We start from the raw sequence: 18350 nt of genomic DNA, 5'->3' as shown, positions 1-18350 counted from the left end.
AAAATAAATTACCAAATAAAGGGGGCTTTCCATCCGGGACCTCTGGGCCCTTTAATAATAATAATAATGATAATAATAATTATATATATATATTTTTGTCCAAAAGGCACTTGCCGTGAACTTGTTCTGCATACAGACGGCAGAACTTTTTCAGCCAACATTCACAAAACTATGTAGTTCTTCTGCTCTTTTGTCCGATGGAGCGTACAGACGGTTTGATTATATGACAAAACACGTCCATCGGAATATTCGATCCCAAAGGTGTTGAGGTCAGGACTCTGTGCAGGCCAGTCCAGTTCCTCCACCCCAAACTCACTCATTTATGTCTTTATGGTCCTTGCTTTGTGGACTGGTCCAAATCATTTGATGAAAGGGGGGATTATGGTGGGGGGTTGTTTTTCAGGGGTTGGGTTGGCCCCTTAGTTCCATTGAAGGGAACTCTTAAGGCGTCAGCATACCAAGACATTTTGGACAATTTCATGCTCCCAACTTTGTGGGAACAGTTTGGGGAGGGCCCCTTCCTGTTCCAACATGACTGCTCACCAGTGCACAAAGCAAGGTCCATAAAGACATGGATGAGCAAGTTTGGGGTGGAGGAACTTGACTGGTCTGCACAGAGTCCTGACCTCAACTCGATAGAACACCTTTGAAATGAATTAGAGCAGAGACTGCAAGCCAGGCCTTCTTGTCCATCAAAAAATATAATTACAAATATATTAAAAAAAATATATAAACAAAAAAAAAGGGGGGTTCCAATCTGGGCCCCTGGGGACCCCCGGGCCCCTTACAGGTGTACTGCCTGTACCCCCCTGATGGCGGCCCTGGTCATAAGTCTCCATTGCTGTTATGAGGGCTGACATCTCCTGGGTGTTAAAGTTTTTTTTCCTCCTCTGCCTGTGGGGAACGGGAGCCATCTCACAGCAAATGTACCTTCCCTGGGGGGGGAATAAAACTGGATGTACATTTGCATCGGCTGGGCGTAAGTTGGGCCGGCGTATCTCTGTAAGTTGGGCCGGCATAGTTGTGAGCATGCTCAGAAGGGAACGAACGTACTGAGCATGCTCCGTTCAAGATACGCCGGGCGTAAATCACTGCTCCACGTTCAGAACATCATTTGCATAAGGTCACACCCACTTCCACTTACGCCGAGGAAATTAAGTTAGGCCGGTGCAAAGTTAGGCACAAGTGCTTTGTGAATACCCTACCTGCCTCTCCACGCTGGTCCGGCGTAGTGTAAAAAAGATGCACTGCGCCGGACCAAAGATCCGCTGATGTTCCTGAATCTGGCCCACTGAGTCTTGTACTAAATTCAGCCGCAAATCTACAAAGTAACACGTCACTATTTCCGTTTCTGAGACTCTCCAGAGAGACAATTTTCTCACAACGTTCCCTTCAGAGTTCAACCGCAACCGGCTTTTGGTTTCCGTTTTAAATCTCCACAACACCCCCTCCCTTCAGAGTTGCAGACCTTGCTCCTGTTCTGCTGTCTGTAGATCTTCACAATGGTCCGGATTCAAGTAGCAATTGCGCCTGCGTAACCATAGGTTACACAGCGCAATTGCTTACTTGCCCCGGCGTTACGAATGCTCCTGATTCAGGAACCTCGTTACGCCGACTGCGGCCTAAGATATGCGCGGCATAAGGCTCTTATGCCACGCATATCTAGGCTGCATTCTTGCGATGGCCGCTAGGGGGCGTTCCCGTTGTGCTCAGCTTATAGTATGCAAATTGCATACTAACACCGATTCACAATGTTGCGTGAGCCCTGCGTACGCAATTTACGTTGTTTCCGTACGGCGTGTTTAGAGTAAGGCTGCCCCTTCTAATAGCAGGGGCAGCCAATGCTAAGGATACCCGTCGTTCCCACGTCGCGACGTTCGAATTTTACGTAATTTGCGTAAGTGAAACGTGAATGGCGCTGGACGCCATTCACGTTCACTTTGAAGCAAATGACGTCCTTGCGACGTCATTTGCCGCAATGCACGTCGGGAAAGTTTCCTGACGGAGCATGCGCTCTACGCTCGGCGCGGGAGCGCGCCTAATTTAAATGATTCCCGCCCCCTACGGGATCATTTACATTAGGCGCCCTTACGCAGGGCAAGTTTACACAGCGCACACGCAATTTACAGAGCTACTGCTCCGTGAATCGCGGGTAGCGCAGTAAATTTGCGGGGGTGCAGGGCAAAAACGCTGCCCTGCGCCTCCGCAAATAAGGGGCAAATCTACCTGAATCCGGGCCAATGTCTTTCCTGTGCTCTCAGCCCGTGTTGATTTATATATACAGTGGATCCTCGGATTGCGAGTAACGCGGATAACGAGCGTTTTACAATACGAGCTCTGTGTATTTTTTTTAAAATCCTGACTCGGTTTGTGAGTGTTGCCTCGCAAAAAGAAGCCAAAGCAGTGTGCAGTACCGCGTTTGGCCTGAGGTGGGGGCGCTGGAGCCGAGCAGAGCCGAACGATCGGAGCCAATTGGCACTGTTTGGAAATGCTCAGAAAATCTCGGGAATACTCTGTTCCTGAGCCTTTCCGAGTTCAGCCGAGGTGTCTTCAGTCCTTTCCGAGTGTCTCTGATGCTCTCCGGCGCCCCCCCCACCTCTGGCCGCATGCAGTATTGCATCTCATTGAAGCCAATGCAGAACTAATTATCTTCGTTTCTATTGACTTCTATGGGGAAACTCGCTTTGATATGCGAGTGCTTTGGATTACAAGCATCCTCCTGGAACGGATTATCCTCGTAATCTGAGGTTTCCGTTGTATTACATTGTTCTTAGTGTAGCTCTGAGGACTATGGAGCCCCTCCTCTGACAAATCAGGTGGGTGGCGACGGCTGATTTACATAAAGGAGGCGGGTCTCTCGTTAATATCATACCAGATATGAATTTTTGGGGGTTGTTTTTGCACGGGTCCCCCTTCAAGTTCCTACCAGACGTGTTGTAAATGATGGCGCAACCCCCCCCCCCCCTACACACACACACAGTGGGGTAGATTCAAAGAGCAATTGCGTCTGCGTAACCATAGTTACGCAGCGCAATTGCTCACCTGCGCCGGCGTTACGAGTGCTCCTGATTCAGGAACCTCGTTACGCCGACTGCAGCCTAAGATATGCGTGGCATAAGGCTCTTATGCCCGCATATCTTAGGCTGCATTCTTGCGATGGCCGCTAGGTGGCGTTCCCGTTGTGCTCAGCGTATAGTATGCAAATTGCATACTAACGCCGATTCACAACGTTACGCGAGCCCTGCGTACGCAGTTTACGTCATTTGCGTATGTCGGGTTTTGCGTAAGGCTGCTCATGCTAATAGCAGGGGCAGCCAATGTTACGTATACCCGTCGTTCCCGCGTCGCGAGGTTTAAATTTTACGTCGTTTGCGTAAGTGAATCGTGAATGGCGCTGGACGCCATTCACGTTCACTTTGAAGCAAATGACGTCCTTGCGACGTCATTTGCCGCAATGCACGTCGGGAAAGTTTCCCGGCGGAGCATGCGCGCTACGCTCGGCGCGGGAACGCGCCTAATTTAAATGATTCCCGCCTCCTACGGGATCATTTACATTAGGCGCCCTTACGCCGGGCATTTTTGAGGAGCGCCCACTCAAATTACGTGGCTACTGCTTCGTGAATGAAGCGTAGCGCAGGTAATTTGCGGGGGCGCAGGGCAAAAACGGGATGCTGCGCCTCTGTAAGGAGTGCGCAGCGGTACCTGAATCTACCCCAGTATCTATCTACACTATATTACCAAAAGTATTGGGACGCCTGTCTTTACACACACATGAACTTTAATGGCCTCCCAGTCAGGAATTCAGGAGTTTTGTTGTTAATTTGTTACTTTGTTTCAGTTGTTCAGCATTTAATAGGGATAGATATATATACACCGTGGGCTAGATTCAGATAGCCCTGCGTAATTTTGTGCGGGCGTAACGTATCTCCGTAAATTAGGGCGCAAGTTCCGTATTCATAAAGAACTTGCGCCCTAAGTTACGGCGGCGTAACGTATGTGGGCCGGCGTAAGCCCGCCCAATTTAAATGGGGATGACGTGGGCGTGTTTTATTTAAATTAATGGTGACCCCGCGTATCTTACGTTTTTTACGAACGGCGCATGCGCCGTTCGTGAAAGAATCCCAGTGCGCATGCTCGAAATTCCGCTGCAAATCGTCATTGCTTTCGACGTGAACGTAAATTACGTCAGCCCTATTCGCGAACGACTTACGCAAACGACGTAAAAAAATTAAAAATTCGATGCGGGAACGACGTCCATACTTAACATTGGTTGCTCCTCATATAGCAGGAGCAACGTTACGCCGGAAAAAGCCTTACGCAAACGACGTAAAAAATAGCGCCGGGCGCACGTACGTTTGTGAATCGGCGTATCTAGGTCATTTGCATATTCTACGCCGAAAACGACAGAAGCGCCACCCCATTGGCCAGCGTAAATATGCACCCTAAGATACGACTGTGTAAGAGACTTGCGCCTGTCGGATCTTAGCCTAATTTTGGCGTATCTTGCTTTCTGAATACAGAAAGAAGATACGCCGGCGCAGATTCTTTCTGAATCGAGCTCTGTATTGTCAAAAGATTATGACATCACGCCCGGGTACCTAGAAGTAAACAAAGCCGCTGTCGGCATGAGATCGATTAATGTTTTTTCACGATTTCATGCTTTCCAGCCTGGAGGAGAGATGTGGGGTCTTATTGACCCCGCCTCTCTCCATAAAGAGGACCTGTCACAATTTATTCCTGATGTTTACATTCCTTGTAATAGGAATAAAAGTAATCAAAAAAATAAAAATGTAAAAAAAGTGCAAAAATAAAAAAAATAAGTAAAATAAAAAAATAAAAATAAAAAAATAATTTTAAACGCCCCTGTCCCCGGTAGCTCACGCTCAAAAGCAGACACACACGCAAGTCCCGCCCACATATGTAAACGCCATTTAAACCACATATGTGAGGTATCGCCGCGTGCGTTAGAGTGCCAGCAACAATTCTAGAACTAGACCTCCTCTGTAAATCTAAACTGATAACCTGTAAAATTTAAGCGATGCCTATGGAGATTTTTAAGTACTGAAGTTTGGCGCCATTCCATGAGTGTGCGCAATTTTAAAGCGTGACATGTTAGGTATCTATTTACTCGGCGCAACTTCATATTTTACATTATACAAAAATGTTGGGCTAACTTTACTGTTTTGTTATTTTTTAATTCATGAAACCGTTTTTTTTTTCCCCCCAAAAAAAAAGGTATTGGAAAAATGACTGTGCAAATACCGTGCGAGATAAAAAGTTGCAATGACCGCCATTTTATTCCCTAGGGTGTCTGCTAAAAAATATATAAAATGTTTGGGGGTTCTGAGTAATTTTCTAGCAAAAAAATGATTATTTTTTCATGTAGGAGAGAAGTGCTAGAATAGGCGCGGTATGGAGGCGGTTAATGGCCATGGTTTTGGAATTTGATGCCCAAGAAGCTCATATAAGCAGGATGGTGTGGTGTCCTCACCCTATACCCATATATAATACTGTGTCTAATATGATGGCCAATCCATTCAATTTGCATCCTTTCTGACAGGCCATTGATGTGCATTGTACCTTGTATGGCCAGTTTATATCAGAGGAATTGACTGTATATACTTGAGTATGTCCATGCTTCACTGTGCCCATGCCTCACTGTGCCCATGCCTCACTGTGCCCATGACTAGACTGACGTTTAACATGGGAGTCTATGGAAGGGGTGCCCGGCTTTTCAAAAATTGGTGCTCCCCAGTCCGTAGGTCCTCCGGACAACAAACTTTGCACACTTGTAGAGGAGAAATGGAGCTACTCGTTTGCCAATATCCGGGTCTAGGGGACCTACGACCGGCCATTATCAGGTCCCCAAAGTCACAGGAGAAATGACCGTTTAACATGGGAGTCTATGGAAGGGGTGCCCGGATTTGAGAAATAGGTGCTCCCCGGCCGTAGGTCCCTCAGACAACAAACTGTACACACTTGTAGAGGAAGAGTGGGGCTACATGGTACTCAGTACCGGGTCCCCAACGTCTGGGAGATCAGGCGCAAAAAGGTGACTCGAGTAAAAGCCGAAGGGGGCATTTTCAGCGTAAAATGACGCTTATGCCGCGTACACACGATCTGATGGACCGTTTTAATCAGACAAACTGATCGTGTGGGCCCCATCGTTTTTTTATCAGTCAAAAAACTAGGAACTTGTTCTAAAATTATCTGATGGTTAAAAAAACGATCGTCTGTGGGTAGGTTCATCGGTTAAAAATCCACGCATGCTCAGAATCAGGTCGACGCATGCTCGGAAGCATTGAACTTCATTTTTCTCAGCACGTCCTTTACGTGCACGTCCTGTTTTACGTCACCGCGTTCTGACACAATCGTTTTTTTTAACTGATGTTGTGTAGGCATGACTGATGAAAGTCAGCTTCATCGGATATCTGATGGAAAAATCCATCAGATCGTTTTCATCGGATGAACCCGATCGTGTGCACGCGGCATTATACTCGAGTATATACGTTAGGTTGTCTTATAGATGTCACGTTTTCTAGGTTGTAAATTCATTATCTCTAAAGTGATTTGTCTCATTCTTTTCATTCTAGATGGCATGGATTTTTCTGTTTGCCTTCCCCGGTGTCATACTGTCCGGTAAATAGTTATTTTGTAAGACGCGGGAAAGCGCGCAATAAGGCGTAAGAACGTAAAAACGCAGCCAAACAGCTGCTGTAGCGCTGGCGTTTTTTTTTTTTTTTTAAACTGTGTCCTGTGTGCAAGAGCCCTTAATGAAATCTTGTGTCTTTTTAATCGACAGAAGAAAATGATTTCTCTCGCTCATCAAACGTCTCCTCCGTGGATGGCGACACAGAGATACTGACAGACGATGAGCCCACAGAGCCACTATTTTGGTTCAATGATGAAGATGACGGTAAGATTGTTCTAAGTTCTGCTCCTTGAGGGTCCATACTGTATTTGAGTAAAAAAGGGCCAGCACCTCGGATGCTCTTGAATAAAAGTCCTTTATTGCTTACATGGGTACAGGCTATAGTTTACGCGTTTCGGCTAAGAAGCCTTCATCAAAGCATACTGTATATCTTAGGCCCCGTACACACGACCAAACATGTATGCTGAAACTGGTCTGCGGGACAGTTTCAGCATACATGTTCGGTCGTGTGTAGGCGCGAGCGGGCAGATTTCCAGCAAACATTTGCCCGCCGGGCCTTTTCCCAGCAGACAAATATTCCTGGACGTGTTTTAAAACCGTCCGCTGGAATCCTGCCCGCTCGGACATGTACGGTCGTCAGTACAGACCTACCGTACATGTCCGAGCGCCCGCCGTCCCTCGCATGCGTCGACTGAGTTCGACGCATGCGTGGAAGCATTTAAATGGCAGGCCCGCCCACGTCGCCGTGTCATCGCCGCGTCATCGTCGCGGCGACGACTCGGCCACGCCCCGCGTATTGTTTACGCGCGGACTTCTGTACGATGGTTAGTACAGCCATCGTACAGAAGCCCTCAGGCAGACATGTACGGTGAAAACGGTCCGACGGACCGGTTTCATCGTACATGTTTGCTCGTTAGTACCCGGCCTTAAGCCTACCAAATGGCTGCTGAATATCAAACAGAATATGATAAAGTAACAATAAGTTTGAAAATAAAGTTGTACAAAGTCACAGTATTCACACGGTCTCTGCTCACAGATCCAGCAGGCAGGGCCGCCATCAGGGGGGTACAGACAGTACACCTGTAAGGGGCCCGGATGGCAACCCCCTTTAAAAAAAATAAAAAAAAACATTTTTTTTTTTTTTAGGGGTCCAGGGGTTCCCAGGGGCCCAGAGATCCAACCCCCTTTTTATATATATATATATAGTATAGTATACTAGTATAGTATACTAGTATCGGGACCGATACCGGGCGGTTGTGCGAGTACTTGTATTCGCAGAAGTGCTCCTGATGCCGGATCCAATACCTGGAACCGGAAGTCGGCAGAGGGAGAAGGCGGAGCGGAGATCGGTCTGGCAGCAATGGATCATGAGGGTAAGCTGGCCATGGCACCGCCGCATATTCCTTTCAAAACGGGGACTAGAGCTGTCACATTCTGTACAGGAAGTGATGTTCCGTGTCTCCGTCAGGAGTGTAAACATCACGGCGGCCATCTTGGTACCCCCTGCACTCGCCTGCAGTATGCCAGCAGCGGACATCTTGTTACACCCAGCCCATATAGTTTGGGCTGGGTGTAACAAGATGTCCGCTGCTGGATTACTGCAGCCGAGTGCAGGGTGTTCCAATATGGTAGTCACAGCATACTTACTAGAAGTTAAATGAGATGAATGATGAGAGGAAAGGAAGGATGCTATGTGCCATATAGCATTGCAAAATCCTTTCTCTCATCATTCATGTCATTTATTATGCAATTGCCAATCAGTGCCGCATTTCAGTGCCCATAAGTGACATCAGTTCCATCTATCAGTGCCGCCTTTCAGTGCCCATAAGCAGGGCTGTCTTAATGAGAGGGCACACCTGGGCACTGCCCAGGGGCCCCAGCTGCATGGGGGGGCCCTGTACTTTCCCCAAAGCAGGGTGTAGAGGGGTCAGAGTGCTGGGGGGATATCTGGGGTGTAGAGGGGAAAGGGTGCTGGGGGGATATCTGGGGTGTAGAGGGGTCAGAGTGCGGGATATCTGGGGTATAGAGGGGTCAGAGTGCTGGGGAGATATCTGGGATGTAGAGGGGTCAGAGTGCTGGGGGGATATCTGGTGTGTAGAGGGATCAGAGTGCTGGGGGGATATCTGGAGTGTAGAGGGGTCAGAGTGCTGGGGGATATCTGGGGTGTAGAGGGGTCAGAGTGCTGGGGGGGATATCTGGTGTGTAGAGGGGTCAGAGTGCTGGGGGGATATCTGGGATGTAGAGGGGTCAGAGTGCTGGGGGGATATCTGGTGTGTAGAGGGATCAGAGTGCTGGGGGGATATCTGGAGTGTAGAGGGGTCAGAGTGCTGGGGGATATCTGGGGTGTAGAGGGGTCAGAGTGCTGGGGGGGATATCTGGTGTGTAGAGGGATCAGAGTGCGGGATATCTGGGGTATAGAGGGGTCAGAGTGCTGGGGAGATATCTGGGATGTAGAGGGGTCAGAGTGCTGGGGGGATATCTGGGGTGTAGAGGGGTCAGAGTGCTGGGAGAATATCTGGGGTGTAGAGGGGTCAGAGTGCTGGGGGGATATCTGGTCTGTTTACCTGCGCTGTCTTCATTGTAGGGGCCCCAGAGCATTACTTTGCCCAGGGGCCCATGATGCTATTAAGACGGCCCTGCCCATAAGTGCCGCCTATCAGTGCCCATAAGTGCCATCCATCTGTTAGGTGGCATTGACGGGCACTGATTGGCACTAACAGTGCCCATTAGTCAAATTGTCACATGACATTAAAAAAAAGTATCTGTAATCGGTATCGGCGAGTACTTGAAACAAAGTATCGGTACTTGTACTCGGTCTTAAAAAAGGGGTATTGGGACAACCCCAATATATATATACAGTGGAACCTCGGATTCCGAGCATAATCCTTTCCAGGAGAATGCTCGTAATCCAAAGCACTCGCATATCAAAGCGAGTTTCCCCATTGAGGTCAATGGAAACTAAGATAATTTGTTCTGCATTGACTTCTATGGCATGCAATACCGCATGTGGCCAGAGGTGGGGGCGCCGGAGAGCCTCGGAAACAGCCGGAATGGCCCGAGGACAGCTCGGCTGACCTCGGCAAATCTTGGAAAGGCTTGGGAACGGAGTAGTTCCGTGTCTTTCCAAGCATTTCTGAAACGGCTCTGAACAGCGCCGATCGGCTCCGTTTACCATATTAGAGCACTGAGATTGGGCTGCCCCTAAGAGATAAGAACTACTATGAGAAGGACGTGGTACATGTGGGTAATGTATTTGTATTCTGTCTTACAGATGATGTGTCGGTAAACGCCTCCCTCTATGGCACCGTCCAGCTACCCTGCTCATTCCCCTTTATACGAGGACCAGAGGAGTTGACATTGATCTGGAAGAAGGAAGAAGGAAACAATAAATCGTACATCCACTCCTTCAAGATGGGCCGGGAACATAACTTAGAACAGGATCCTCGGTATAAAGGACGTACAGAACTCTCCACGGAATTTCCACGAGGAGACCTGGGCCTGACACTCAGGGGGGTCACCTTCGCTGATGTGGGGACTTATTACTGCCAGGCGGCTAATACTTTGAACGTGGACGGAAAGAAAGTAGAATTATCGATAAGCGGTAAGTTGTTATTTTCTGTGACAACATTTTATATTTTTTGAGGCCTCATCTTATGTCTTGATGGAGTTGAGGGTCGCATGAGACATTGGTTTCAGGGAAATCAAATGTGCGTCATATCTGGAAGACAAGACGAGAATAAAGTTTGTTAAAAATCCAATCAATGTAAACGGTTCTCCTGGAGTTTTTAGCTATGACTAAGCACAGTGCGAAACGCGTCAACTATATACCCCACTGCTTGCTGTTTTTTTCCCTTTACCATTAAAAGTAGGGTTGTCCCGATACCACTTTTTTAGGACTGAGTACAAGTACCGATACTTTTTTTTATGTACTCGCCGATACCAAATACCAATACTTTTTTTTAAATGTGTCCCCAAATGCAGCCATGTCCCCCCACATATGCAGCCATGTCCCCCCACATATGCAGCCATGTCCCCCCACATATGCAGCCATGTCCCCCCACAAATGCAGCCATGTCCCCAAACATATGCAGCCATGTCCCCCACATATGCAGCCATGTCCCCCCACATATGCAGCCATGTCCCCCCACAAATGCAGCCATGTCCCCAAACATATGCAGCCATGTCCCCAAACATATTGCAGCCATGTCCCCCATATAACCAGCCATGTCCCCCACATATCCAGCCATGTCCCCCCATATCCAGCATTGTCCCCCATATATCCAGCAATGTCCCCAGTATATCCAGCAATGTCCCCAGTATATCCAGCATTGTCCCCAGTATATCCAGCAATGTCCCCAGTATATCCAGCAATGTCCCCAGTATATCCAGCAATGTCCCCCTTACCTGTTATGATGCCGCCGCCGCCACTGCCACGTTAATCACAGCGGCGCGGGGAACATTTCAGACAGCTTTCGTTTGAACAGCTGTTTTCCCTGCCACGCTGTGTATAGAGACACTCCCCCTTGCTCGCGATTGGACAGATCCGTCCAAGGGGGAGTGTCTATGCGCGGCGGGGAAAACAGCTATTCAAACGAAAGCTGTCTGAAATGTTCCCCGCGCCGCGGTGATTAACGTGGCAGCCGCGGTGGTGGCGTCGGCGGCGGTGGTGGCGTCGGCGGCGGTGGTGGTGGCGGGGGGGCGGCCGGAATGGGGGAAGTATTCTATTTTAGCATCGGCGGTATTAGCGGGAGTACGAGTACTCCCGCTAATACTCGGTATCGGTCCCGATAATACTGGTATCGGGACAACCCTAATTAAAAGGCTACCTTTTTACGTTTTTTTGGTGTGCGGCTGTCCATATCTTCTTTTTACGTTTTTGGAGTGCAGGGAAGTGGTGCAGTTTTTACTCTAATGCTACATATGACACCCCATTCAATCCCCCCCCCCCCCCCCCCCCCCCGCACCCAGCCAACCTCTCCACCAGCAAAAATCCCCTCTCCCCCAGGTAATCTTCCTACTGGCAACCAACTTCCTCCCACCAAACATCCCCCCCTCCCCAGAAAACTCCTCCCAAAACTCCCAACCAGCAATCCCCTAGAATCCCCTTTTATTGAAACACTTGCCAGACGCAGCAGGGTTCTCCTAAGCTTCTCTTTAGCTCATGTGAGACTAAGAAAGCATTTCTCAGCCCCTGTACCACCACTGTAGGGTGCAGACTCTATCTGAGGTCTGACAGAGCTGCTAGGTCTTCTAGAGCCATGGACTGTGCAAGAATAGGTGGTATAATCCTAGAGCCTACATGGACTATAGAGCACCTCCCCATCTCCTTAACTTTATAACCCCTCCTTCTTATCTCTTGAACTCCTCCCCCTCCTCATCTCCATAACAGGGTGGGAGGGGTGTCCTGTACTCCAGAATGGAAGAATTAGGTTAGGTTGAAAGTGCTATTTGTGATGTCAGTATGCTGTTGTCGGCTCACTACAGGAAGTTAGGAGCAAACTTCATCTTCTGCATCTGATGTCAGTAACAACAACCTAACAAAAAAAATAAAAAAATTCTGAAGATGGTCATCAGGACAAATAAAGGGAAAGCCATGGGAATCTCCTCAGTGGGAACACAGACAGCAATAAAAACCTAACAGGGGTTCTAACAGTGGTAGCTGGTGGTATATTTTTTTTGGGGGGGGGGGGGCGGCAAACAATGCACCCACAGCCCCGGTCGGTCTGGTCACCCACCTACCCCCCCCCCTCATTGGTCGCTCGGTAACCAGCCCCGCACTTATCTCATCTATCAGGCAGCACTTTCTCTGGGCGACGGATGGTTGCTTCCCCTGCATCTCCTCCTCGGCATCACGGTGGCCTTTGCCTCGCGTCTCCTCCATCCTCCTCCCTTCTCAGCCAATAGGATCGCTTCTCCTTTCAGCCAATCACATGACAGGTCTCAGGACCCACTTCCTGATTGCCCGGGAGGAGAATCAGGAAGACAATAGCGAATATTCATTCTCTATTGTCACACAACTGGGTGGGCTTGGGGTGTAGAGCGCCTGGCTCTAATCATGTGCTCCAAAGACCAAAAAAAAAACATTGGAATCCATGCGTCCGACAGCCTGCATGTGGATAAGGGGGCCATGCCCCTGCGTCCTGCATTACAGGCCACCACTGGGTTCTAAACCACCCTGATCCCCATCCAAACTAAAAAAAAAATACATTGTATATAGGTCAGACCTCTTGGCACCCTTCTTGGGTGCTTCCACCAGTATACAGCTTCCTCCAGTCTGGAACCAGGGAGAAAGGTATTATAGCTGAATATTGCCGCCAAGGACTAGAAGACACTTGCATAGGTATAAACTGGACCTGATTTTTTTTGTAAACTCACGCACAATATATAAACCACACAAAATCAGATAAGAGCTTGATCATGTTATGCAAATTCTAAACAGTAAGATAATTAACATAGCTAAGGAACAGCTAACATAAACATAAAACACTAATCTAATTAAACAGTAGACATGTGCACACGTTTTTTTTTGTTCTGTTTCGTATCGTTCCGTAGGTTCATTTCCGTTCGTTTTTCGTAAGACGCCCATTTTCCTGTTCGTTCCCGTTCGTTTTTCGTACGACGCAATTTTTTCGTATTCCGATCGTTTTGTATTTTCGTTACCGTTTTATTTTCGTACATGCGGGATGGTTCGTTATTCTGTTTAATTCATGTTCGTTACTTGTTAGACAATAATTTTCGTGAATTTTCGTCAATGATTTGCATTCTGTGTTTTGGATTCCTTTTTCTGTTTGTGTTTTCGGTCGTGTGTTCGTGTGACATCTATGACAATTTGTTGTGGATGTCATGTGGGCATGCGACTGAAGATACGAACAGAAAAAGGATTTTCGTCATTTTGTACTTTCGTAAATATATCGCGGGATTCGCGGCACTTTCAACACGCGGCTCATCCATATTAACGATTGTTAAGCCCCATACACTTGGTCAGACTTTTTTAACAACAAACATAAAAACGATCGTTTTCCGTTCGTTCTCAGAAAATTTGTTTGTTTTTAAACTCCATCAGAAAACCATTTTTGGGTTCAAAAGTCTGGCCAACTGATCTCCCTTCAGATGAAAATCCACAGAAAAGTTTATTTGGCTTTACTGTACTACTCAGCACAAAAGAGAAACTGCTTCACTAACTACACTCACTGCCCATTCAAAAAAACAAAAATGACATCTATAATAAAAGATTTGCATTCTGTATTTTGAATCCTTTTTCTTTTGGTGTTTTTGGTCGTGTGTTCGTGTGACATCTGTGGCAAAAGATTTGCATTCTGTTGAATCCAAAATACAAACAGAAAAAAGGAATTCAAAATACAGGGTGCGGGTCTTTTGTTGTGGATGTCGTGTGAGCATACGACTGAGGGTGCGAACAGAGAGGGGATTCAAACAGGATACAGAATGCAAATCTTTTGTTATAGATGTAATTTTTGTTCTTTTGCCGTTTTCGTTTTGTCGTATTTTCGTCAGATCGTTCGTTCGTATTTGCGGTTGTTCGTTATGCAGCTCATTCGTAATCCTGTCGTTTTCGTATTTTGGTGCTTTATTTTTTTCGTATGTACACATTATTCTGCGGGTACGAAAATGAACATTTTCGTACGAAAATAACATTCGTACGAACGGGAATGCACATATCTATTAAACAGTAAGCTAACTAGTCACCTAGACAAGCCCAGGTGACTCAGTGCCCACCCAGACCATTTGGCACCAGTTCCCCAGTAAGAAGATCTAGGGCTGTAAATCTCCAAAAGTATTAGCAGACATACAGAAACAATAGGGGACTCAATTAACAATGGAAATTCACACCTAGGAGGCACACAGTGGGGGAATTATACCATGAGAGAAAGACACCTTAGTAAACAGATTATATCAGGAGACCCCAGCATCAGGTTGTTATGAGCTGATTATATTAACATCTGCTCTGAGTCCCACAGTCTAGGAGGAGGTGAAGCAGTCATTGCCGGTTTGGGCACAAAGGCCCCTAATCTGTATCCAGGTACTAGGTTCCCAGAGTCTTTGTGTTTCGGGGAGGCATGGACCAGAATCCAAAGCACGACCACTCCATGGGTCCCCCAGGCACCCCCCCCCCAAGAATAGAGCCCCCTCAAAAGCCAGGGCCCATAGTCTGTAGGCAGGAGGCTACCCTGCAGCCCCTCCATAAGCCTCTGTCCCGGTTGGGTCTGTCACAGTAAATGTTTGTAAGATTCTGTAATTTGTGTTTTATTATCAGGGTTAAATGTACACAGCCAGGTCGGCACTCTGTCTGCTGTGGATGGGAAGAAGCGTCTGACGTGTATCACCATCGGGATGTTCCGGGATCCATGGGTCAGGTGGTACGATGTGAAAAACACAACCCTGACCAAGTATGAAACCCATCATATTACTGACGAGGCCGATGGGCTGAAGAAGGTGGAATCTGTGCTCAGATATGATGATGAAATAAATGAGACTTACTTCTGTCAAGTCGGAGAGGGGACACTACACACAACGACCCGTATTGTGAGATCAGGTATTCTCATCACCTAAAGGTGAAGCTTAATCTGCTTTAAATTGACCTTCTGTGGCTCTTCCCTCATTAACCAGTTTCCAATGGATGTACGAATATCAGTGGCCTCTTGGCAGGTGGGCTTTAATGGCAATAGTCCTCATATATGCATTCAGTGGCGTACGTACAGGGGTCACAATGTGCCCCGACCCATGCTCCAGAGGGCCCGTCTTGCCCCCCTGTACACCTGGTGCCCAACTACTTAAAGGGGTTGTAAAGATTCATGTTTTGTACATGGGGGTTGTGATGAGGACATAAATGTGCATGGGGGGCTCTAAGGGGATATAAATGTGTGCAAGGGGGCTCTGAGGGAGGGAATAAATTATTAATTTAAAAATAACAGATTTTTTTCGGCCCGCAAATTTGTGTAAAATGTACAATCTGGCCCTTGAAGTGAAAAGTTTGGAGACCCCTGATCTAGAACATTATATTCATGATATGTTGACTACTGAGGAGAAAAAGTTCCTTAGAGACTACTTTTCAAGAAAATAAAGCATATAGTTGGAATCAAATAGATCAGTGGTTCTCAACCCTTCTAGTGCCGTGACCCCTTGATAAAATTTCCCAAGTTGTGGGGACCCCTAACAGTAAAATTATTTTCGTAGCGTGGGTTGTCAGCACCCAAGGCAAGCCAAGTAATTTGCGCCCCTAAACCCACGGACATATTGTGCTTCCTGAATCCCTTCCACCCGTACAGTATTCAAATCCCTTAAAGTGGAGTTCCACCCATAAATATAACATTACATCAGTAGTTTTAAAAAAATGTCATTAGTCCTTTACGAATTTTTTTTTTTTTTAGATGCCTTCAAAGTGTTGTTGCTAGGCAGAATAGTTAATCTTCCCACTTCCTGCACCTAGGTGCTTAATGCTTCCTAACCTACACCGCACAGACTCCTGGGAATGTAGTGGGTGTAACTTTCCAGGAGTCTGTGCATTCCCCAGTCTCAAAGAATCATGTGACTTGGACAGCACAGATGCTGAAACCTGATCTGACACTGTTTGTGCAGCACTGAGCATGTGCGAGATTTGCAAGGCTGAAATCCAGGAAGTCATACAGTCTGGCTTCATGATGCACACACTTAAGATGGCCCCAGTCAATTTCTATTTTATAAAGTGTCTAAATGCTGTAACAACCTAACAAAACGGACCTTAGTTTACAGACTAACTTTACTAGAATACATTAAGCTTGTGTATTACCGGGGTATTTATATTTAAAAAGTTAAATTGTGGCCGGAACTCCGCTTTAAGGTACATTTTAGGATGTACAACTATTTATTTGTTCTCCTTTCTTTCCCTTTTATCCCTGTCAATTCAAATTAATTTATTTTTGTTTTCCCCATCCCTCTTCAGCCATCTTTATTGTTCTTTCTCTCCCTTTTTCTTAGTTCCCCCCCCCCTCTTTTCCTTCCATGTATTCTCTGTTTTTATTCCTTCTCTTGCTCCTTGGTGGGGGGTAGGATGAGTGGCAATGCTGGGGGGAGTTCTGATCAGCCAACTTAGGTGCTCTTGATAAAGGTCATCTGCGGATCTGGGAACTGTAGTGGGGACTTTTAATGGCAACTCCAATCACAGGTAGTGTTACTCACTGTGTCACAGACTTTGTGGTGTCTAGTAGCAGTGACACCTATGCCGAAATTAGGAGACAGGGTCTCCTCCAGCCCCCCCCCACTTCACATTCCTCACCAGTCAGCTGAGCTCTAGTCTCTGGCCCCCCAGCCATGCAGTGAACTAAATGGGTGGCTGCGAAGAGGCTGAGGTAGCGGCTGCGGGCTCCAGGACAGCCCAGCTGGGCAGCCACAGGCTTCAGGGAGAGCCCTGCTGGGTGGCCACAAAATGGCTGGGAGAGCGGTGTGGGCTTCAGGAACAGCCAAGGATTTGGGGACCCCTGGCAAATCATCATTCGACCCCCGAGGGGGTCCCGACCCCCAGGTTGAGAACCACTGATATAGATCCTAGGACTAGATCCAATTATAGGACAAGACCAAATAATAAGGAACAAGGTTTATTTGATGCTTCATCCATGTCTTCCTTTTCCATTTCTTCTAGAGGAACATCCAGATTTAAGAAACCATGCAAATCCAGAAGGAAGTCACCGGGTGGTGGGACTCACAAAAACTCCAATAAAAAGCACACTGAACAAGCTATTTCTGGCGATCCTGATAGGAATCCTCACACAGTGTTAGGTAACACTCAATGTGGTTTGGTCTCTCCGTCTTTCACTTCTGCCACCCTTTCTGCTAAAAAATACTTTGGCCAACTTGGCCCTCAAACACAATGCACACCTCATGGGTGCACATACATCCACAATACTTTCATGATTGGATTCCCTTGGATTGGATACTGAACAAACTTCAGATCCTACACCAACAATTACCCCCATGCCAAACTCTTTACCTGATGCTCAGCTTAACATATCAACACACACTTTAACACCCATGGAATCACAGGTTCCAGCACGTGGTCTAAGTTTCTGTCCCAGCAATGATCTCGACAAATTCGAAGACATCAAAGATCTTCAATTATTTGCCAGGAAACAAATCCTTAACCGGTTGACGACCGGCTCATGCCGATATACGCTAGCAGAATGGCACGGCTGCGCAGTGATGTATATATACGTCACTTTGAATTTCCCCAGTCGCGAGCTCCGTGACCGTGCCTGCGGTAGGGTGACCACGTGTCCCGGATTGCCCATGAGTGTCCCGCATTTTGAAGGTCTGTCCCGGGCACCTTCATTCCAGGACAATACAGTGTCCCCTAATGAAAATGACGCAGCCACTCCCTGGGCCAATCTAATGCCCCCAAAAAAAGACTGCCACACCACTGCTTTACTCACTGACAGTACTTGCCCTGGCCGGGAATGCCTGGAGGACCACAAGCCCCGCATCCTGCTTGTGATTGGAGAAATCATAAATCCTGCCTCTTGTGTCCAATCACTGTGCTGTGATTCGTTACAGCACAAGCTGATTTTTGGAAAGGGGGGGTGTCCCTGAATAGTAGTTTAAAAATGTGGTCACCCTAACCCGCGGGACCCGCAACCTCGATGTCCACCAGTGTCCCGCGATCGGGTCACAGAGCTGCAGAACGGGGAGAGGCCAGTGTAAACAAGGCATC

At 47.4% G+C, this 18350-nt stretch overlaps 1 protein-coding gene across 1 annotated transcript; it reads left to right on the top strand.

Annotated features, from left to right (window-relative positions):
• Window positions 1-6484: 6484 nt before the first annotated feature.
• On the top strand, window positions 6485-17422 carry LOC120928393 (erythroid membrane-associated protein-like). The gene is made up of 5 exons (XM_040339491.1): window positions 6485-6639; window positions 6803-6916; window positions 9924-10253; window positions 14925-15203; window positions 17286-17422. The coding sequence occupies exons 1-5, from the start codon at window positions 6594-6596 to the stop codon at window positions 17420-17422; spliced, it is 906 nt and encodes a 301-aa protein (XP_040195425.1). The 5' UTR covers window positions 6485-6593.
• The last annotated feature ends 928 nt before the right edge of the window (window positions 17423-18350 follow it).

Source organism: Rana temporaria, chromosome 2 (genome assembly GCF_905171775.1).
Source record: "Rana temporaria chromosome 2, aRanTem1.1, whole genome shotgun sequence".
Taxonomy (NCBI): Eukaryota; Metazoa; Chordata; class Amphibia; order Anura; family Ranidae; genus Rana; species Rana temporaria.
This window is presented reverse-complemented; position numbering and strand designations above follow the sequence as displayed.